Source organism: Apiospora marii, assembly GCF_038362585.1.
Source record: "Apiospora marii strain CBS 49790 chromosome Unknown utg000009l_segment0_segment0, whole genome shotgun sequence".
NCBI classification, from domain to species: Eukaryota; Fungi; Ascomycota; class Sordariomycetes; order Amphisphaeriales; family Apiosporaceae; genus Apiospora; species Apiospora marii.
In genome coordinates this window covers 808,090-830,352 of record NW_027117381.1, presented here as the reverse complement: position 1 = coordinate 830,352, position 22,263 = coordinate 808,090, and the positions used below count along the sequence as shown (strand labels likewise).

General features: G+C 56.8%; 8 protein-coding genes across 8 annotated transcripts; 6 read left to right on the top strand and 2 right to left on the bottom strand.

Moving 5' to 3' along the window:
• Window positions 1-429: 429 nt before the first annotated feature.
• PG985_011756 (Carboxylic acid transport protein) lies at window positions 430-2,164 on the top strand (the record flags this gene model as incomplete). Its single annotated transcript, XM_066831523.1, has 3 exons — window positions 430-907; window positions 971-1,055; window positions 1,126-2,164. 3 exons carry the CDS (start codon window positions 430-432, stop codon window positions 2,162-2,164), a joined length of 1,602 nt encoding a protein of 533 aa, XP_066679573.1.
• A 539-nt stretch (window positions 2,165-2,703) lies between these two features.
• Window positions 2,704-4,754, bottom strand: PG985_011755 (nucleobase:cation symporter-2- NCS2 family; the record flags this gene model as incomplete). Its single annotated transcript, XM_066831522.1, has 3 exons — window positions 2,704-3,166; window positions 3,239-4,213; window positions 4,336-4,754. 3 exons carry the CDS (start codon window positions 4,752-4,754, stop codon window positions 2,704-2,706), a joined length of 1,857 nt encoding a protein of 618 aa, XP_066679572.1.
• A 2,198-nt stretch (window positions 4,755-6,952) lies between these two features.
• Window positions 6,953-7,935, top strand: PG985_011754 (galactoside O-acetyltransferase family protein; the record flags this gene model as incomplete). The annotated part of the gene is made up of 4 exons (XM_066831521.1): window positions 6,953-7,056; window positions 7,127-7,363; window positions 7,431-7,645; window positions 7,790-7,935. 4 exons carry the CDS (start codon window positions 6,953-6,955, stop codon window positions 7,933-7,935), a joined length of 702 nt encoding a protein of 233 aa, XP_066679571.1.
• Window positions 7,936-8,660: 725 nt separating this feature from the next.
• PG985_011753 (uncharacterized protein) lies at window positions 8,661-9,041 on the top strand (the record flags this gene model as incomplete). Its single annotated transcript, XM_066831520.1, has 2 exons — window positions 8,661-8,723; window positions 8,808-9,041. 2 exons carry the CDS (start codon window positions 8,661-8,663, stop codon window positions 9,039-9,041), a joined length of 297 nt encoding a protein of 98 aa, XP_066679570.1.
• Window positions 9,042-9,555: 514 nt separating this feature from the next.
• PG985_011752 (uncharacterized protein) lies at window positions 9,556-12,198 on the top strand (the record flags this gene model as incomplete). The annotated part of the gene is made up of 8 exons (XM_066831519.1): window positions 9,556-9,559; window positions 9,746-10,036; window positions 10,175-10,299; window positions 10,420-10,645; window positions 10,706-11,352; window positions 11,431-11,695; window positions 11,770-11,954; window positions 12,028-12,198. 8 exons carry the CDS (start codon window positions 9,556-9,558, stop codon window positions 12,196-12,198), a joined length of 1,914 nt encoding a protein of 637 aa, XP_066679569.1.
• An 808-nt stretch (window positions 12,199-13,006) lies between these two features.
• PG985_011751 (uncharacterized protein) lies at window positions 13,007-15,331 on the bottom strand (the record flags this gene model as incomplete). The annotated part of the gene is made up of 1 exon (XM_066831518.1): window positions 13,007-15,331. One exon carries the CDS (start codon window positions 15,329-15,331, stop codon window positions 13,007-13,009), a length of 2,325 nt encoding a protein of 774 aa, XP_066679568.1.
• A 906-nt stretch (window positions 15,332-16,237) lies between these two features.
• PG985_011750 (uncharacterized protein) lies at window positions 16,238-18,994 on the top strand (the record flags this gene model as incomplete). The annotated part of the gene is made up of 1 exon (XM_066831517.1): window positions 16,238-18,994. One exon carries the CDS (start codon window positions 16,238-16,240, stop codon window positions 18,992-18,994), a length of 2,757 nt encoding a protein of 918 aa, XP_066679567.1.
• A 1,680-nt stretch (window positions 18,995-20,674) lies between these two features.
• PG985_011749 (3-dehydroshikimate dehydratase) lies at window positions 20,675-21,799 on the top strand (the record flags this gene model as incomplete). Its single annotated transcript, XM_066831516.1, has 1 exon — window positions 20,675-21,799. One exon carries the CDS (start codon window positions 20,675-20,677, stop codon window positions 21,797-21,799), a length of 1,125 nt encoding a protein of 374 aa, XP_066679566.1.
• Between the last annotated feature and the right edge of the window lie 464 nt (window positions 21,800-22,263).

Here is a 22,263-nt window from a genome sequence, read left to right as displayed (position 1 = left end):
ATCCCCGCAATTGGGGAATGTCAATGGGAAGAAGCAAGCAGCATCGCACGGCAAGAACATGTTGGGGTCGGGGGGGAGGGTGGTGGTACAATCTACCCCATGTGCTCGCGCGCATAGGCGAGCGAGCGGTGAACTATCGATCTGCGATAGCGAGGCGACCCTGGAAGAGGGATGCAGGTTGCGATGTATATAAGGGACCTTGTTGGAACTCCCAATTTGGTGGTTTCTTGGAAAAGGGCCATCCTGGTTGCGTCTGTTTATCTCTTAAGGTTCCAAACTCTCTCAACCACTGCGTCAGGAGAGCCTCTTTCAAATAAAGGAGAGAGCGAACCCCCCGCGATAAGCCAAAATACGAGCAACTGTGAGAGAGACACACAGAAACCCTAATACCACCCACCACAAAGACCATCCTCTCCAGCAGCCGCTCCCATGGCTTCGACAACCTCACCCACGCCCAACCCGCCCGCCGCCACGGCCGCCGCCGCCGGGGGCCACGAGCCGGCGGTGATGGTCAAGGGCACGTGGGCGACGGCGAAGCAGTCGTTCCGGGACCTGTTCCGGTGGCAGCAGCGCGTCGTCATCACCAACAGCCAGGGCGAGACGTACGAGGAGTGGCAGAACCCGCCGCCGCTGCAGAACCCGTTCCGGCTGTTCGCCCTGCTCTCGGCCAAGCAGTGGCTCTACTTTTTTGTTGGGTTCTACGCCTGGACCGCCGACGCCTTCGACTTCCACGCCCTCTCCATCCAGACCACCAAGCTCGCCAAGTACTACGACCGCTCCAAGACCGACATCACGACGGCCATTACCCTCACCCTGCTGCTGCGCTCCGTCGGCGCGGCCATCTTTGGGCTGCTGGGTGATCGGTTCGGGCGCAAGTGGCCTATGATCTTCAACATGATTATCCTGGGTAGGTCTTATACTTATTGGCAATATCAATGATATCCAAATGACTAACAAGTATGTGCAATAGGTCTCCTGCAAATTGCCACCATCTACTCGACGACATTCCAACAGTTCCTGGCTGTCCGATCCCTCTTCGGTCTCTTCATGGGAGGGTGAGTACTCTTCAGCTTTTTAACGAGTGTATATATAATGCCAGACTGCTAACGCTTCTCGCCATCACAGTGTCTACGGAAACGCCGTGGCCATGGCCCTGGAGAACTGCCCGACCGACGCCCGCGGGCTGATGAGCGGCATCATGCAGCAGGGCTACTCGTTCGGCTACGTGCTGGCGGCGTGCGCGAACCTGGGCGTGGGCGGCGCGACCGAGACGTGGAAGACGGTCTTCTGGGTGGCGGCGGGCCTGTCCATCGGCGCCGGGCTGATGCGCCTCTGCTTCCCCGAGTCGGAGCAGTTCCTCGAGGCCAAGAAGAGCGGGCACAAGATCACGGCGGGCGACTTCTGGGGCGAGACCAAGTCGATGCTGGCGCGCGAGTGGCGCATGTGCCTTTATTGTGTGGTGCTCATGACCTGGTTCAACTACTACTCCCACACCAGCCAGGACTCGTACACCACCTTCATGATCACGGCCAAGGAGCTCACCAGCGCCGCCGGCACCCGCGCCTCCATCTGGATGAAGGTCGGCGCCTGCGTCGGCGGCACCGTCGTCGGCTACCTGTCCCAGTTCGTCGGCCGCCGCCGCGCCATCGTCGTCGCCGCCCTCGTCAGCTGCTGCATGATCCCCGCCTGGATCCTGCCCGAGGGCGAGCGCTCCCTGTCCGCCTCGGGCTTCTTCATGCAGTTCTTCGTCCAGGGCGCCTGGGGCGTCATCCCCATCCACCTCAACGAGCTGTCCCCTCCGGCCTACCGCTCCAGCTTCCCGGGTATCACCTACCAGCTCGGCAACATGATTTCTTCGCCCTCGGCCCAGATCGTCAACGCCATCGCTGAGTCCACTTTCGTCACCAGCGCGGCGGGCCACCGCGTCGAGGCCTACGGGCCCGTCATGGGCATTGCGACCGTCATCATTGCGCTCGGAATTGCCATTACCACCGCCCTCGGCCCCGAGAAGCTCGGTCGCCACTTTGAGGAGGCCGGTCCCGCTGGTGCGAATGCTAGTGATGCTCATGCTCACCTCCAGGAGAAGACGGCGGATGCCCACTCCCTCACGGAGAGCAAGCACGACCAACACTCTTCGGCTAACGAGGTCGAGCACAAGGTCTAATGCAATGCCTTCTGGTTTGGTATGTACAGATGCAGTCACCCTCACGGGTTATGAGCACTGGCGGGAGACGGAGTCGCGTTTTCCTGCGGTTGTGAGATGTAAATGAATTTATGAGTTTTAAGATCCAAGGCTAGGATGCGCAGCGAGTACGAGTTGTCGTACCGTCGATACCAATCTTTAGAAATGAATGAATTTTGCAACACTTTCTTGATAACCAGTTGATCGCAAGCTTCCGTAGCATGCATCTACGACAAGCTTTGTTGTGATTCACCCTAAACCTTTCCCTTCCAATACCCCTTTCGTCCTCTGCGCTCTTGCACAGAAATACGTTCATTCGCTGAGCTGATTGGGTATTTGGTTCAATTGCCCTAAAGCTACATAGTTCCCATCAACCTCGAAATTTGTTGCTACTCGACTACTTAGTGTCTTATTAGTACTTTCTCACCAATCGCACAAGTCCGAAAGTACCAACAGCGATATATTGAATAATGACTTTTAATTCAACAGGTTCGATCCAATCTGCCTCTATATGTGACTACTCATAAGGCCTTCTCATGCTGTCCATACCCCTCCTCCGCCGCCGCCGAGCCGCTCCCCTCCATACTCCGACTAGCCTGCCTCATCCCCTTGTCCCCGCCCTCCACCCCATCCCCCAGCCCCGACCCGGCCGTCGCCGTCCTGTTCATAATCCCCGACCCCTCCCGCAGCGGCGCGACGTCCTCGATGGGCTCCTCGAACTCGGGCGGCAGGGCGAGGTTGAGGATGCAGGCCATAAACGCCGTGACGGCGAAGCCCGTCTCCATGACCAGCACGATGGCGTCCAGGAAGCCCTGGAGGCCCTTGTTGTCGCCCGCGTACGTGAAGACGTGCGAGAAGTAGGTCGGCACCAGGGTCGCGCCGTAGCCGCCGGCCAGCGCCGCGGTGAGGATGAAGCGGTTGCGGCGGTTGAAGGGGACGCCCTTGGTGATGATGGCGATGCCCGAGACCGCGACGGCGCAGAACCTGGGTTCGAGGTGTTAGTCACCACACTGAGCAGCGCTGAAAAGAGCAAAAAGAAAAGGGGGGAGTACTCACAAGAAGCTCGTCATGCCGCCAAGGACAGCAGACGGAATCGCCACGAGCGACGCCGCAAACTTGGCGAACACGCCCATGATGATCAAGAACCCGCAGCAACAGTACCCCGCCGTCCGGTTGGCGCAGCGCGTCAGCGCGATGACGCCGTTGTTCTGCGCAAACGTCGACATGGGCGTGATGGTCATGAGGGCCGCCAGGACGCCGTTGAGCCCGTCGGCCAGCACGCCGCCCTGGATGCGGGACTCGTAGAGCTTGCCCTCGACCTCGAGGCGGGAGACGTCGCAGGTGGCCGTGATGTCGCCGATGGCCTCGCAGGCGCAAATAATAAACACGGCCATGATGGGCAGCACCAGCGGCCCGTAGACGGACAGCTTGAAGGTGTGGACCCAGATGAAGGAGGCCGCGGGGGCCGAGTCGATGCCCGTCCGGTCAAAGTAGCCGCAGGCGGCGGCGATGATGGAGCCGACGAGCAGGCCGATGATGACCGAGGTCGACTTCATGATCGGGGCGCCGAAGCGCTCGCACAGGATGATGGTGAGGAAGACGGAGAAGCCGAGGCCGAGGTACTCGGCCGAGCCCCAAGGCAGCGCGTGCGGCGCCGTGACGTCAGGGCAGAGCTTGAAGAAGTCGGTGGGGACGGCATCGGCGCAGGGCCCGCTGCCACCGGCCCAGTTCTTGAAGGCACTCTCGATGAGGGAGATGCCGATGAGCATGACGGTGGGGCCGGTGACGATGGGCGGGAAGATGCGCAGCATGATCTTGGGCGGGATGAAGGCGATCAGGATCTCGATCAGGGCGCACACGGCCGCCGTGCCCAGCAGCGCGCCGTAGCCGTCCGGGCAGGGCAGCTTGGTCCCGTCCGCCGCCGTCGGGCAGAAGCCGTTGGCGTACATCTGGGCGAAGGCCCCCTGCGCCACGGGGATGATGGAGAAGGAGATGCCGACGACCGAGATCAGGCCGGTTCCAAGGTAGTATCTATGGGGAACATTCAGTCAGTGGTACACTCACTACATGAGCGGCAATAGTAGAAGTGGGTTTCTTTCTTATCACTTTCATAAGTGGCAAAAATATGGGAAACGGTTGAATAGGTAACATACGGGGTTCCCAAAATATGGAATCGGGTAATCTGGATCAACGATAGAATCCCCGAGACAATCAACGCCGTCGATACAATATACTGCTGAAGCTCCCCCGGCAGGTTGACGCCCGTAGCGCCCGTCAGGAGAAGCGGGGGCGTGATGATGCCGGCCAGCATGGCCAGGGAGTGCTGCAGGCCGAGCACCAGGGCCAGGAAGACGGGCATCCTGTCGTTGAGGCCGAAGAAGGGGGACGCCTGCTTCGGCCGGCTCATGAACGGCAGGTTCGGCGTGAAGAGGAAGCCGTAGTCGTAGCTCCCGAGCAGGCCGTCCCGCGTGAAGAAGGTCCGGCGGACGCCCATCAGCCGATCGCGGACGGTCTTCCGGGAGGGGCGACCCGACTCGGGCGCGATGTGCGAGGGTCCTTGATCTTCGTCCATCGTAGCTTGCTTTTTTCTCGTAACACTCGACAGAATTCCAATTGGGTCGTATGGAGCCTATGCGATTGGTCGTATGGGATCCAAGGTTCGTAGCGCAAGCCAGGTCCTCTCCGCTCAAGTTGGGAACCTTGGCGCCGAATGAAGTAACTCGAGAGTGATTGAGAGACTTTTCCTCTTGACGAACCCAAAGCACCGGGAGAACAGTGGTTCATCCAGGCATGAGACGCGACACGCAGGGTCTTCTTATATACTTGAATGCAGTTCGCATCTCGGGTCGACAAGCTATCTATCGATGGCAATGGGCTATCGAGATTATGCTGTAATTTTCTTTTCTTTATCAGACAGGGCACCACTTTTTGCCCTCTTCAGGGTCGCTCTGGGCGGGCGCCATCACCAATGACGTTTGGGAGATAAGGAGCTTATGGGGGAGCTCTATGTACGCCCGTCTGGGGGTCCCCATGTCGGTTTAGGGTGGCCCTGATAGCGGGGTTAACCGACGACTTAGAGCGCCGGCAGCCGCTGCGAAAGAAACCCACTCTGCCACTGTCGCCTGCGCTCATCTGCTACCCGACCACCGCCGATACCAAGCTCGCTGCAGCTCCACTGGCGCGAGGACCCCTGGACTGAAGGTCGCGGTTTGTCAGAGATCTGTGTAAAGGCCTAAAGAGATTGCCTCGTGGGCTGCACCGGCCATGATACAACACGCCTATCGTCTGGATGCGATAGCTTGACTCCACGTCCTTGCTGATAAGTGCCTATTTTGGGTTCAGCGGCTACTTGGTCGCTGAGTTGGCTCTAGCGGTGGCCTTTCTAGTCATGTTCAACGGACTCATCTGCAGGTCGATTCCCTACATAGCCATGTTTCGGCCCGGGTCTTCTCTCATCCTGGCTTTCGATAGGATATCCTAGGTAGCGAGCTGCCGGCAACCCGAAGCGCCCAAACACACATAAGTCAGCGGTCTCAGCTGAGCGAGAGTAGGGGAGGCTGGGCGTCGCACGCGCAGGTGTTACATACATGGGGTTCGATCGATACGAGATCCGAAACTACCTGCAGCGATAGGCACCATTTGCGATCGGCCGCGACACTCACTGTCAGGTCAAGACCGGGCGGCCGACGCCGCATGTCTTCTGCATTATCCGGGAGAAACAACGTCGAAGAGTCCATTCGCAGTGCGCCGATGGCCGGTAGGATGGAGGAAACATTGAACGAGCATGTTTTGGTAGATTTTGTTATCTCCTGGGACAAGAGCATCGTCGCCTTTGTTGTGGTGTGGTTGCAGTTGCTTTTCCGGTAAGCATGCGTTGCTTGGCTGTAAATTGAGCGCGGGCACTGTCTGCCTGTCAAGTGGACAGTCTCGGAAAACGCCGAACCACCGTGGTGGGCAGTGGGTGCCCATCTGCCCAAAACGACATCTTGCCATCAACAGTAATAAATGTGTATGTCTATATCGAGAATTGTCTAAAGGTGCTTCTCTGGTCTAAGAACAAGTGACCTGGTCCTGTTAATTGAACAGATGGGATATGTAGGTATAAGGTCTTAAGATGTCCGACAGTCACTTGTGCTTGAGGCGCGGGGCGGGCGGGGCCCCTTAGACGGCCAGAATCACCTACGATATCCTCACTGTCACAATCCCCTTACGGATCCCCAATCGGCAATAATGGGGGAAGTAACAGGATTCAGTCACATAACTTATGTGGAATTGCTGCTGAGCCGCCTATGTTTTCCATCTAGTTGGTCGAGTGGGGTCTCCCAATGATGCAATCGATGCTCTCTGCGCGGGCTGTTGTAACGGCGATTGCTTGTCATTTTTGGACTTTGCCCGCCCTTCCAGGCTCAGCTGTGCCTACCCCAGACTCAACTGAGAGCTCGCAGAATCATGTACCTATTCCAACCTATGTAGTAACCTGAGAGTACACACCGCTCATAGCCAAGGCTCACTCTTGATTTTGGCGACAGTTTGTCCGCGCAGGCGATGATGTATTGCGCCAAGATGGTACTTTTCTTGTCCTTCTCCACTGTCTTAGCCTCCAGAATACGTGGTTAAAACCCCCCACGAACGACGGCCCGCAACCGCGGGGCATGGACGGTGCAGAGCTTCAACTCTATCCGAGCTCATCAATACACAAACTCCGATACGCTGTATATATACTCGAGTTACCAGACTTGAAAGTGTCCATTCCAAACAAGGCATCACAGAATGGCGGCCAAAACAGAGCTGGACCCCAAGGTCATCGAAGCGGCCAAGACGCTGCAGCACACGCCCTGGTGCGACGAGTACGAGAAGATGATCTCGGGCATGATGTATGTTCACCGACGGCTCTCTCGACCTTGAAGTCACGAGTTCATGGAATTGACACACGGCCTATTCCAGGTACGACCCGCTGCATCCCAAGCTGATGGAGGGGCGACACCGCGCGAGGTGCCTGGCGCACAAGTTCAACCATCTCGATCCCGGCGCGCAGCCGATGGAGAGGTTCCAGGAGGCCCAGGCCGATATCCTGAAGGGTATGCTGGGCCGGTTCGGCACCGGCTCGTTCGTCGAGCCGCCGTTTCTACCGGACTATGGATGTAATGTGATTATTGGCAAGAACTGCTTCGCCAACTTCAAGTAAGTTGATTGTGCTTTTGTGGGGATATTTGACGAAACTGGACGTTATCTTTAACGGTTGTGGCAGTCTCACCATCCTCGACACCAGTCTCGTGACCATTGGGGATCGCGTCCAGTTCGGGCCGAACGTCAGCATCTACACCGCGGGGCACGACACGAGCGTGCTGTCCCGGATCAAGTTTGTCGAGTTTGGGCTGCCGGTGACCATCGAGGACGACGCCTGGATCGGGGGCGGCTCCATCATCCTGCCCGGGGTCACCATTGGCAAGGGCTGCTCCATTGGTGAGTTCCCAATGGTCTGAGAGATCAATCGATAGTTCTCTCATCCTTCTTCCTCATCTGTCGTCTCCTTCCTTTCCTGGCTATCTACGGCCCCCGAACTGACAGCCAAAGAGAATACAGCTAACCAAATGCGCACATATCCAGGTGCGGGGTCTGTGGTCACCAAGAGCATCCCTCCGTACTCTGTCGCCGTCGGCTCGCCTGCCCGAGTCATCAAGACACTGCCCACGGTGGAACAGGAGAGGGCTGATCCCAACAACCCATATAACCAGATGGTTGATCGAGAGTAGTGGCATAGAGATAAACACAGATCTGCGGGTAGTGCAGAGTATAGATTACCAGACTTTTGACATAAACTCCATGCGTATTCGACCGTTTGGTGACACGGAGCTAACACTCGCGGTATGCAACCTGGTCCTCCCATAAAACAAGCACTTTCAGCTGCTGCCAGGTTATGGGCCCTTGTGCATACCTAACAGATGCTTGTGTTGGCAGGGGAGAGCATTTGCCCCCACCACCCACCACCCACGGCCGCACGGGTTGCGACGGTCCTACTGCTACCTACCAGATAAGAAAGAAATCGGCCCACGAGGTAACCCAACGGATGCACGTCGCACTCAATTGCATTTAACCTACTGGATGACCTTGCTCTCCAATCCAACTTTGCCCGCAGTTACCCAAACGCAAGAAAAAAAATCATGAATTGGCACGGCAGAGATACACGCGTGTAAGGCTATCTCGCCTCAGCCCCCCGTGTCACCCGACTTCTTCTTATCTGGAGGGCTACTTGCTTTGTTTCTCTTGCGACAGGCCTCGGTTCGGTTCCTGTCCGCAATTGATGCCGTCTTGGTTGTATTTCGCCGAGTGGCAATCCGAATCCTCTCTTGCCAACGTCGAGATTGGCCCTCGATTGGGCAAACCACATCGACCCATGCGACCAATCGTTACGGACTGATTGACTATGACGACCTCGGGGGATTGAAATCCGAACTGGTCGCTTGACACGCTGCATCCGATGGGCCTGTTGCTCGTAAACACCGCAGCAGCAGCAGCAGGCGCGGACTGGGATTCCGGTTTCGTATGTGGGCTGTCCAATGACAGAGACGCTCCGTCTTCCGGAATGGCGCTAGAAGGTCCTTGCATATAACCTGCTTTTGCCCAGGTGCGCCCAGAGCGGCCCAGGAAGCTTGAGCGTGATAAGGCTAGGCCAAGAAGAGTGCGAAGCACCGTGGGAATCCTGGGCGCGCTGGAAGCAAACGACGACAGACATGAGCGAGCCTGGCAACTGAGCCAAGCGAGGATTGCTAATGGCTTCGTCCCATTGGCAAATTGGATTCCCCCGAGCGAAGCAGCTTCCCGTAAGGCGAAGGCATGGGCTGACACGAGCCCATCATAATCAGCCTGCGCAGTTACCCAAAGGGGAAGGAGCTTAACCTGGCCTCCAGTTCTAGGTAGGTTGGTGAGACCGCCAGCCGGGGAGGAGTGTGTGTGTGTGTGTGTGTGTGTGTGTGGACGAGAGAAACAAAGGGATATGTCACCTTTATCCTCCTGCAGGTAGGTTGCAGGTTGGTAGCACCTGGGAAATAAGATCCGCGCGCGCATGCACGAGGGCCATCCATACCTACTGCATAGCTACTGGTTAGTCCAGGATGAATTGGACGAAGAGGGAGGGGGGAAGGGGATTGGGGTTAAAGTGCATAGTTGCAGCCGCGAACCGAGACGAGGAGAGCGCGGCTACAAATAATCTGCTTGTTCCCATCCCATCGCACCGGGAGGATTTCTTGTCTCTGCTGCCTTCTCTCGTTGTTGCTGTTGCCAGACTCTCTCTGTCTCTCTTTCTCTCGTTGCCTCCCGTACACCGAACAATTGGTGTGTAGCGTGATCGCCATTGGGTCTCATAAGAAGCAAAGATGTGTAAGTCGCACCATAGAATCAACACCTCGGTTCAGTTTCCGGATTGAAACATTCCTCGTGGGGGCCAACTGTGAGACTGCGGTTATCAGCCCCTTGCTCGTGTTACTGTTATACTCTCACACATGTATATATGATCAAGCCGAAGCCCTCCTGTTGCTAACATTGGCGCCCCATGACTGTGTACAGCGAACATAGAACCCGAGCCCGAACCGCCGCACGCGACGACGACGACGACGACGACGACCATGGGGGAGAAGACGCCGTCCCTGCACGAGAAGGTGGAGGGCGGCGGCGGCGGGCACACCCCGCCGGGGGACGCGCACGCGCCCATCTACGACATCGCCGTCCTGAACCAGGACTACGAGGGCAAGCCGACCGAGGAGGAGCGGGCGACGCTGCGCCGCGTGCCCGGCAAGGTCCCCGTCATCGCCTACCTGCTCTGCGCCGTCGAGTTTTGCGAGCGGGCTTCGTACTACGGTGAGTCTGGTGAATTGCCGTTCTTGGCTGCAAGACAGATAACTCATGCATATGGGGACTGGACCCCTTCCCCTCTCTCTTCCCCCCTATAGACACCCCCGGTGGTTGCGACGATTCTAACTTGCCACTTGAATTTAGGCTGTGCACAGATCTGGACCAATTACATCAACAGGCCCTTGCCGAAGGGTGGTAACGGCATGGGGGCGGTTCCGTACGGAAGCCAGGCCAATCAAGGTGCTCTTGGCTTGGGGGAGCAGATTGCTGTAAGTGACTACACACATTGAATTCTGACCTGTCTTGTTGTGAACCGAACTGGGAAGCGCAATATGCAGTACCCGCAAACGCTACGATTGACAAACCCCTGGACTGACACGCGACAATAGAATGCCACAACTCAATCGTTTACGTTGCTGGCCTACCTCCTCCCCCTGTTCGTCGGCTACCTCGCCGACACCAGGTTTGGACGGTATAACATGATCTTCTGGGGTGTCATCGTATGCGGTGTCGCCCACGTGCTGATCGTCGCCGGCGGCGCCAAGGCCTTGATCGCCAACGACACAGCCAAGATCCCCTTCTTCATCGGGGTCTACATCCTTTCCATTGGAGCCGGTAAGTATTTCACCTGAACTAGTTAAAACTAGACCTCTGACACACAATGTTTGCTGGTAGCCATGTTCAAACCCAACGTGACGCCCCTGCTGCTTGACCAGCTGAGCAGCCATGTCCCCGTCGTCAAGACGCTCAAGTCGGGCGAGCGCGTCATCGAGGACCCGGAGCACAGCACGGAGCGGGTGATGCTGTGGTTCTACCTGCTCATCAACATCGGCGGCTTCATGTCGACGGCGACGACGTACTGCGCGCGCCTGGTGGGCTGGTGGCTCGCCTTCCTGATCCCGCTGATCCTGTACCTGCCCCTGCCCCTGCTGCTCATCTGGCTCAAGCCGCGCCTGATCCTGCACAAGCCGGGCGGCTCCGACTTCCCCAACGTCTTCCGCGTCATCGGCCACTGCATGCGGCGCGGCGGCGTCTGGCGCATCGGCCGCAAGGGCTGGTGGGACCCGGCCACCCAGACCTACCAGCGCGCCCACGGCCTGCCCGTCGAGACGCACTACCCCGAGGAATTCGTGACGGACGTCAAGCGCACCATGCAGGCGACCGGCATGTTCTGCATCTTCCCCGTCCAGATCTGGAACGACCAGGGCCTCGGCAGCTCGGCCAACTACCTCAGCACCATGCTGCGCGGCGACGGGGTCCCCAACGACGTCGTCAGCAACTTCAACTCGCTCAGCATCATCCTGGGCGGGCCCATCCTGAACGTAAGTTGCCGCAACTACTCCCGACTGACTAACCGACGTGAGGACGACGGGAGATAACTGACCCCAATGTCAATGCAGTACTTCTTCTACCCCCTGCTCCGCAAGCGGTCGATCCACTACGGCCCCGTCGCCCGCATCACGACCGGCTTCGCCATCGCCACCCTCGGCGGCATCGGCTACTGCGTCCTGTGCTACAAGGCCTACCAGCTGAGCCCGTGCGGCTGGCACGGCTCGACGGACCCGCGTTGCGTCGAGGAGGGGCTCGTCGCCGACATCTCGCTGTGGTGGGAGGCGCTGCCCTACGCCCTCGGCGGCTTCTCCGAGCTCTTCATCAACGTGCCGGGTGCGTCCTTTGTTTTCTTTTGAACTTCTTCTGAAAATGAGACTGTGGAGTCGTTAGCTAATATGCGACAATAGCCTACGGCATCGCCTATTCCCGCGCCCCCATCAACATGCGCGGCCTCGTCTCCGCCATCAACCTCGCCAGCACCGCTATCGCCCAGATCGTCAACCTGGCCGCCACCGCCGCCATCACCGACCCGCACCTGGTCTGGGACTTTGGCGCCATCGCCATCCTCGGCGCCATCACCACCGTCTGGTTTGTAAGTTGTTTCCCCCATTCCCTTGGCTTTCACCGCCTATTGTAAGTACTATCGCTGACTATAAAACAAACAGTACTGGTTCTTCCGCCACATCGACAAGGAGGAGTACGTCCTCTCGACGACGCAGGTGGCCGAGACCTCGGGCACGCGCGACTTCCTGCAGGAGAACGACCTGAACGAGTCGGCGCTGCGCCCGGCCCCCATCGCCGAGAACGAGCAGTTTGGCATTTCTACCAAGCAGTGAGAGAAAAGGCGGTGATAGCGGAATGGCACCCCTGAATGGCACCGCCCACTCGAAATTAATACTTCATTTCACAAAGCATCTCGTTCCATTCGGTACGCGACTCCGAGCCAATCATGGTGGACTAGTTTCTCTCGCGTTATATATGTGTGGTTATTGTAATACAGCCAGCGATGATATACCATTCGTATTTTAATAGATCTTGGTGATGAGGCCAATTCGGCCTAGATAATCGACGGTACCGCTATTTAGCTATTGCTGTATGCCACAGTGAGGCTTGCTGTATATACATATATACATTACTCAATATCTTATATGAGCCTTCCACTCAATTCAAGAGCGATTTGACGGGTTATTTGCCAAATATAAACAAGGGTACAAAGTCTTCAGCAGCAATTCGTCATCCGATGGTGAGGTCGTCGCCGGTTTCTCCGCCCACAAGGAATCGTTTTTTCGGGCTTTTGGCTATCTTGGACAGAGGGAGATCATCATTCAACGATCCCATTAACTCCATCACGTTCGTTCAGCCGTTTCTCTGACGGTCGACTTGGTCGTGGCAATGTACCCCTGGGTCCCAGTGTGCCGAACATGTATATCTACATTACCCCAACGTATGTGGCATTGATCGAGCTCCAGAAGTCTGGCTTCCTGTCGGCGTATCATTTAATCGTGACTTTGCTGAAGCCAGCAGCCTTTCAGAGAACATAGACAATACTAAACAGGTCAGACAACAGCAAGTCTGACCCCAACTTCGTATCTCATACTTTCGAGAATGCGATCCCCATACGGTGCAAGTCTGCAGCTGACTCGCTCATGTATATCCCATAAAGTCCTGAGTAAACACATCCGCCAGGCTGCTCCCCGGCGCGAAGCCAAGGTTGGTCATGAACTGCGGGTCCGACTCCATCCGGTCAGTCCGGTCCAGCGACGCGATGTCGTCGAGGATAGCATCGTAATCGAACGTCCCGCTGCTGAAGCTCGGGCGCCCGTGCATGGGGTACTGGGGCGTCGAAGGCATCCCCGCCACCGCCATGGAATCCAGGGTGGCTACATTGGTGAAGACGCTGCTGCTGTTGGTCGGGGAGTTGAGCTGGTTGTTGAGGCTCAGGGGCTGCTGGCGGTGCGGTGGAGGAGCAGCGGCCGTGTTCGTGGCAGTGGAGGGGTGCCCCGGCTGCGCGTATATTTCACCGACACCGAGCATGGCCTGGGAGAGGTTCGGGAGCTTCTCCGCGTAGTAGGATACCGGAGTGGGTAACTGGTTGTTGATAGCGCTTGAAATACTGGCATTGCGACGACTTTGGTGTGTGAAAGGCTCGAATTGGGATTGTGGTTGAGACCGCTGGGGAGTCGGTGATGTCAGTGAAGCAGCACCCCACACGGATTCAATAGCCGTGACCCCATCTCTCCAGCGGGACCTCTCCACTGGGTTCATCTGATTAAGGTCATGATTTTGAAACACCAAGTTCATATAAGTCGAGAACAATGGCGTAGCACTGCAGACACCAAAATTCTTGATATGCTCTTCGACGCATTCCAGAATCGGTAGGGGCGAAGGTGCTGATGAAGGGTAACGTTGAGATTCCAAGCAGAGGTAGGCCAGACGAAGAACTGAAAGAGATGGCAATAACACGGGTGGTCTACCACCGTTCGTTATATAGTCCGCAAACGTGTTTCGAGGGCTCTGCTGAAGTGCGATGGCTCGCTGAACCTGTAAAGAGAACGGCTCATTGGGATGAGCTACAGAATGCAGAGGGGAGTAAAGATTTGATGAGATCGCTCTATGGATCTCATAGAGGGAGCTGAAGGTGCTCAAACAATGGGACGGACTGCGAGAAGTGACATGGGGCGTCGGTTGCGACCCAAAGCCAAGGCAAGGTATCCAGCCGTCCCATTCCTCCCGCTCATTTTCTTCCAAGGCCAGAGACGCCGGCAAAGACCCTGGGTTTTCTTCGATTCGCAAGTGTGGAGTTCGACCCAGGCGTATCGATAGAACAGTGTCGAGTATAAAACAGCCCATGTAAGCATGATGAAGCCGCCAGGCACATTCGGACTTGATGCCCGGTTGGTTGCGTAGATGTATTACCAGACGGCTCGCCATCCCAATTAGTATCCAAGCCGGGTCCAGTTTTTGCAGCCCAAGATTGACCAATATAAGAACCAGCAGCGCATTTACGTGCCGTACTTCAAAATGGCCATCCTCATTGGGTATCAAAGACCGTGCAATGCGGTAGTAGGATGTGGGGTCTGCTGACTGCAAAAGCTGTTTGCTGTCTTCGACTCCCCGCTGGCTGGCTTGTTCTTGGTAAGAGGCCAATGCCAGGGCTGCCCATAGTTCTGCGTGAGCTGCAGAATTGGGTTCATCTGGTGAAAGTTCCAGCCCCTCGTTTCTGTAAAGGTAGGAGGTCTTCTGCATAGACACTTTGTCCAACACAGGGAACCAGCAATGCGTATAGGAGACATAAATATCCATCAGACGCCAGCAATTGGGTGGCAGCTGGGTTACCGCTGTCTTCGCTTGGTCTGGTGTCAATGAAGTCCTGCCGAATGCCATGGCATTTGCCCCGTTGGTCGGAGGCAAACGGTCCAAAGCGGACTGATACGACATGTCTGCATCATCGCCGCTGTCGGAATCCCCGTTTGCCGACGAAGGCTTCTCGCCCTTGATGTCGGATACATCTCCCCCGGCAAGAACGCGCTCGATCTCCTTGTGGACATTGCTCTTCCGCCATTTTCTGTGAAGACGGCTGCCAGACCCGGAGTCTTTTCCTACAAGCAACGAACGGCCTTGGCCTCCTTCATGTGTGAGCATAGCATGCAGAGCTTCCTCAGTGCCAGGTATTTTGTCAAATATCCAGCCCAGAGCCAATTCGAGCGTGCGGATATAGCCCGTCTGCACTCCGCGTTTCTTTTTGGGTTCTTCCCAAGTACAGGAGCGGTTCTGCGACGCACAGGGGAAGCAAAGAGGCTGGATGCCGTCGCATTTCTCACGGGCACCTCGGCATTGGTCACAGGCTCTCGAGACTCTCTGGCGCTTCGGGGCGGGGGGTGACTTGGTCTTGGGGACGGGCTTGTCCTGGTCGGTCTCGCTCGCCTGGCGTTTCTTGCCCATCGTCGCATTCGCCGCTGTGGGAGGCATGATGATGGCTTGCGGCTAGCTTTTGATGCCGTGACCGCTCTGTCCGCACACCCAAGCTGTACGTCGTCGGAGTGGCGGTCGCGTCCTCCCCAAACATGGCGTCAATCCGCGATTTAGACGCAGCGACTTGGCATTGCCCTGCCAGAGGTGCCTATATCGCTCTGGTCCTGTCGCTGATCGGAGGCAAAAGCAAATTGCAGTTCTTGTCGTCGTGCTGATTTGCAGCTCAGGGTTCGTCATGGAACATGGACGAGAAACAGCGCACGCTCCGACACGCAAGTCTCGGGCCATTCAGACTCAGATTGCGACATGGTGTCTTTCAGTGGGGAAGAAACCTGGGGTAGAGACAGGGTTAGAGGTCGACACAACTGCGAGCTGCTGGCGGTTAAATGTTTAGCCATGGGCCAGCGTGAGGGGTGGCAGCGCTAGCACCAGAGTGGGATCGCTCCAGGCTATTTCTCCAACGCAACCCCAGAGCCAGATTGGGGCCTAACCCATTGGCTCCAGGCGGGGAAGATTGGTCTAATAGCGGGTCGGTCTCTCTCTCCCGCAGTCTGGTCTGGCTCGCTGGGCGTACGCTGACGGAAGCATCGCCTTGCTTCCATGCCCTGCTTGACCGGTAATTTACCACATGCTTTTTTGAAACATACCTTGCACCTCACCGATCACCTACATACTTGCCGTGCCATATCTCGTACGATTGATTGTTTGCTCCCTGTGCCTATGCATCCAGAAGGCAGATGGCTAGATTTGTCCCAGGCGCCACGACCGTCAAATATCCCCCAGCTGCTGTGAGAGTCGCTGGTCTATTTGACAAGTGAACTTCCGCCTCTATCGCGATCAATGTTTCCGCGGCTTAATACGACAATATTCCTATGTCTTGGATATAATACTCCATAACTCACAATGTTTCCAATGCCTACAACGTCTCCTATCGTGGGAGTCAAACGCCCATTCTCCGCCGTGGCGACGGATGAGGCGAGCCCGAAATACTATGGCCTGTACGCAGACCGCGATGCTGCCGAGCGGCCTCACAGATCTCCGGTCAGCAGGCCGCACTCTTCTCTGGATGCGCCTCCGAGGTTCTATCCCGGCCGAGCAGAGATCAAAGACACCGCTGCCGCCTCGCAACGCCGATCCGCACCTGGTTCGAGAGCCTCCAGCCACTCGCCGCCATCGCGATCTCCCTACGAGAACACCACTTTGCGGTTCGAGCCCAACGCCTCGGTGGTCCTGGTCGGAATGCGGGGTTCCGGAAAATCTACATTGGCCATCATTGCCTCGACGGCCATGAAGAGACGGATAATAGACACGGAGAAGGCCTTCCAGGAAGCCGCGGGCCTTTCTACCCACGCCTTCAAAAAGGCATACGGTGCGGCGGAGTGCCAAAGACGCCAGTACGGACTACTGCAGACCTTATTGGCAAACCATGGAAGAGACTGTATAATAGTCACGTCCTGGATGGAGCGCTGCCTGCAGAGCCTCTTGGAGGACTTCGCTGTCTCTCATCCAGTCATCCACGTGATGCGGGAGTCCTCGTCGATCGCAGACTATCTCAAAGTCACAGACGAAGACAAGTTCAACGAACTGCTCGTCTACGCATCTACGACATTTCGCGCCTGCTGTAACCTGGAGTTCTTCAACGTGTCAGAGGTGCCGCCAAAGAAGGGAGATACGACCGTGGTGGAGTCCACTGCCGTCAATCAAGACTCGGGGCAAAAGTCCCCTACACCGTATTTAACCCTGAAACGAGCAGAAAGACACTTCCTCAAGTTCCTGTCTTTTTGTATGCCGGAGGGGTCTATACCCTACGTGGAGTCGGCCTTCCCCTTGGCCTCCATACCAACCGAAAAGCGACAGTTTACGTACGCCATGTCGGTCCCGTTATCGAAGTTAATGTTGGACCGAATAGATATCGAGGATATCGAGACTGGAGCTGATGCCATCGAAATTGTCGTGGATGATGTTTTCGCGCAGCCTGGTCAGGATTCTCGACTGACTCCGGAGCGTGCCAGCCAAATCAGCAAAGTGGTGGGGCATATCCGGCGGAATGCCGTGATACCCATCATCATGAATGTCGTCTGGCCTTCCGAAGACTCTGTTAGCGAAGCTCAGAGAATTCTCTATACGGACCACCTGCGGCACGCTCTGCGACTGGCTCCGGAATACATTGCTATCGATCTCAGGCTCGATGACCGTTGGTTCCATCACATAATGGCCTCGAGGAGAACTACAAAAGTGATTGGCACTGTCAATATCAAATCAAATCCACCAGCGTGGACAGACCCAGTCTGGACTTCGTATTACAGAAAAGCCCGAAGTCTGAACTGCGATCTTGTCCGTCTTTTGCGGCCGGCGACACAGGTGGAAGATAACTTCGACATCAATTCGCTTCGATCCGCACTCAAAGACATGGGGCCATCTGAACTGCCTGTCATTGCTTTCAATACAGGACCTAAAGGCAGAAACTCGCAATGTTTCAATCGCATTCTTACATCGGTTGTTCCCGAACCGCTCCTGCATCAACACCCGGATGAGGACTCCTTATATATCCCGCCCGCCCTCACGGCGCTGCAAGCAACGTCTGCTCTCCACTCTTCCTTCATTATCGATGCGATGAAACTGTATGTCTTTGGTGCGAATGTCAAATACAGTCTGTCGCCGGCCATGCATGCAGTTGCGCTCAAAGCCTGCGGAATTCCTCACTCGTATGCCCCTTACTCGACAGACTCCTTGAGTAATATACGGGACTTCATTCACGATCCTCACTTCGCTGGTGCCTCCATTGGTCTGCCGTTCAAGGTGGAGGTCATCAGCCTGACGCATTCCTTGAGCAGTCATGCCAAAGCCATCGGGGCGGTAAATACTCTGATTCCGGTGCGACAGCTCAAACCGGACGGCACCATTCCCGACAATGCCCTGTTCTTCCACTACAGGAACCGGGCTGGTCCGGTTCTGGCACTTTTTGGTGAGAACACCGACTGGATTGGTGTCCGGGCCTGCATCAGGAGGGGTCTGTCGCCTGCAAATGCCGTGCGGCCTACATCGTCGGGACTTGTCATCGGCGCTGGTGGCATGGCACGAGCAGCCGTCTATGCCATGCTCCAACTTGGGGTTCGGAATATTGCCATCTACAATAGGACCTTTGAGAATGCGGAAAAGCTTGTCTCCCACTTCTCGAGACTGCTTGCCAGGCACGACATACCTCTCCTCGGCGCCGGCTCCGACTTTGAGACCAAGTTCCACGTCCTCCGCTCGCGAGACGATGCCTGGCCCACGGAATTCCGAGCGCCGACCATGATCGTCTCCTGCATCCCGACGCACAGCGTGGGCGACTGCCCCTCGCCCAACTTCACGCTGCCCGAGCCGTGGCTGCAGAGCCCGACCGGGGGCGTGGTGCTCGAGTACGCGTACAAGTACCTCAACACGCCGCTGCTGACGCAGGTGCGGGCCGAGGCGTACCGGGGCTGGGTGGCCATGGACGGGCTCGACATCCTGCCCGAGCAGGGGTTCGCGCAGTTTGAGCTCTTCACGGGGCGGCGGGCGCCGCGCCGGCTGATGCGGGCCGAGGTGTTCCGGTCGTACCCGGACGAGGAGCAGGGGGTGGCGAACCAGCCGCAGCTGCGGCCGCGGTTGGAGGATATTAAGGAGCAGGAGCCGTGATGAAACGAACAGTGAGAAATTTTCACGGACAGCTATACAGGCTGCGACGGGGCGGGCGTATATGCGAATAACCTAATCTAATCGAATCTTGGACCATCTGTTGAGATGAGATCGCAGTGAAGGGCCCGGGAACCTGGTTGTTTGATCCCCCTTCGGAGATCGCGATTTCGGGTACCCATTATCAGGCCATGCAAACCATGTATTCTACAAACATCAGACGCAACGCAACGTTGCCAGGGAAGAGGCGAAGGGTCACATTTGATGGATGCAAGCATGCATCATAATCACACAACCAAGCAAACTTTTGAAGTTCCAGAAAAGCACCCAACGTGTCTTCATTGATGGGCGGTGTTAACGTACGTAGGTCGGATTTCGAATATTAATCGCAGTATATCCGATACAATATCCAGGCAAGGGGCTACGCTTGTCCAGGTAATTATGGTCAAATGAACTTTTTCGCACTTATCTTTTCGTACGGCTGTCATTAGCTATCTACAGCAAACCCAGAGGCCTGACAGACGGCACCAGAAGTAGACCAGTTGAGCATTGTCCCAAATATTACACATCTCAAAACCAAGGCTCTCGGTGGTAGTTTGCAGGGAAGTAAGGGGTGGGTCTCAGATTATGCAAATCCAAAGCGGCTCGAGAAATTGGGATGCCATTTCATGGAACGCCATGCGTTAGTAAGTCAGAACCCCCTTGGCGGTGTGTGTGTGCGTGTGTGAACGTTCAGCCATGAGGGCGGGAGTGGCGAGTGGGGCTCCTCCAACTCGGCCGTTTATGTCTTTACCCGGCCGCAGTCTCCAAGATCCATACTTGACCATGACGTCTGTCTACCTTGGAAGGGATGGATGTACACTCATCCCGCTTATCTTCGGCCCCCTTGGGCACGTTTTTCTGCGACCGACCGACGCTGGAAGACCGCGCGGTACTATTCCGATCGTGTGCTTGGTGACACGGCCATCGTGGCTGGCACACCTACCCGGCGGATGGTAAGTGACAAGTCGCCTGCTTTTTTTCCTTGGGCGCTCTCGCGTAGCCAGAACCCGCCCGCCCGCCGCAGGGTCCCGAGAGGGCAATGCGACCCCGGGGAAGCAAGGAAGCATGCAAATTGCCGTTACTCCAAAATGCGCCCTCCTCCTCTTCCTCCTTGCTGCTGCTGCTGCCATGTCACCCTTTGATCTCTCTGTGAACACTTATTCGTCGCTTTCCACCACCCCCTTCGGGCTTGTATCACTTTGTCGTCGACTTTGACGTTGCCCTCTCTCTTGTGTGATATAACCTTCCCGCGCTCTGTGCTTCAAGGGAGTCGACAGATCCTCTGCACATATCAGGCCATTTTCTAGGATCGACAGGAATACCATAGCTATCCTCATCATAGGTTCGAGGGTCTTTTGCAACATTGTTTGTCTGCTGGAGTCTGCTCTCATCGTCGATCTGTTTTTCTGCTGGGGTCTGATCTCTTCTGTCGTCGATCTGCTGCCCCCAAGTATAAATATTTCGTTTCGTTTTTCAGTTGACGGGTCTACTTGTATATATACTCCTCGATCGTATACCCCCAAGGACCCGAATCTTGTATTCGCGAGTCCATCTTGTCTTCGAAACCAATCGTCTTACACCATCCCCTGAAGACAAGACATCAAGCTTCACAAACCCAAAGCACACATTACACAGGGCAAGATGCCTTGCCGACTAGCAATCACGTCCATGTCCCTGGGCCGCGCCCACGCCGGCCACTCCCTCGCCCACAAGCTGGACATGGCGCAGGCGTACGGCTACAAGGGCATCGAGCTGTTTTACGAAGACCTCGCGGACCTGGCCCAGCAGCTCGGCCACGCCACGGCCGAGGAGAACGAGCTGGCGGCCGCGGCGCTGATCCGGCAGATGTGCCAGGCCCGGGACCTCACCATCCTGTGCCTGCAGCCGTTCGCCGGGTACGAGGGCCTGCTGGACCGGGCCGCGCACGCGCGCCGCCTCGACCAGCTGCGCTTCTGGTTCCGGCTGGCCCGGGGGCTCGGCACCGACATGGTCCAGATCCCGTCCAGCTTCCTGCCGGCGTCGCAGTGCACGGGCGACCGCGCCCGCATCGTCGCCGACCTGCGCCGGGTCGCCGACATGGGCCGCGCCGAGGGCATCCGCTTCGTCTACGAGGCGCTCTGCTTCGGCACCCACACCGACACCTGGGAGGCCAGCTGGGAGATCGTGCAAGCCGTCGACCGGCCCAACTTCGGCCTGTGCCTCGACACCTTCAACATCGCCGGCCGCGTCTACGCCGACCCCGCCGCCGCGACGGGCTGCTGCGGCGACGCCCCCGCCGCCCTCCAGGACTCCCTCGCCCGCCTGCGCGCCACCGTCGATGTCGCCAAGGTCTTCTACGTCCAGGTCGTCGACGCGGAGCGGCTCGCCGCCCCGCTGAGGCCCGGGCACGCCTTCTACGACGCCGCGCAGCCGGCCCGCATGAGCTGGTCGCGCAACTGCCGGCTCTTCTACGGGGAGCGCGAGCGGGGCGCGTACCTGCCCGTGCGCGAGATTGCGCGCGCCATTTTCCACGCCCTCGGGTTCGAGGGCTGGGTCAGCCTCGAGCTGTTCCACCGCCGCATGGCGGACCGCGACGCCGGGGTGCCGCGGGAGCTGGCGCGGCGCGGGGCCGTGTCGTGGGGAAGGCTGGTGCGGGATCTGGGGTTGCGGGTCGAGGACGCGGTGTATGACGAGAGGGCGGAGGTCGCGGTCGCCGTCGGGGCGACGGCGAAGAAAGGGGCGGGGGGGTATGTGGGAGGGGGCGATCGGGTGGTGGCTTCGCTTTGATTGTGGGAGAAGGTAGCTCGGTGCGGCAAGGGATTGATTGGTCTTACGCCAGGTGCGGTTTCTTAGGGTTTCTCATATATAGCCAGCGTGTTTTATGTTATTTTTATTTACTTGTCACCAATACGAGATTGACTATGACACGGACTATTCATTGGCATGGTGATGTGTTGAGGTTTGTGTTGAAGAATGAATTGGACATCCTTCGAACTCATACAATTGGAGACGGGAGGCGTTACAAATGAATCATGGTTTATGATTGTACGAAGAGGTACGATATAGTTACATCTTTCTTGACTTATTGTTTGATACAATTGCTATGCCGGTTGTCATGAGTAAATCACAACGTGTAGCGAGTAATCTGAACATTTTCGGATACTCGATTTACAGCCACCCTTTTCAATGGCATTACTGTTATATACAGAGCAATACACATCATATATACTTCTATTTCTCATCATCATCAT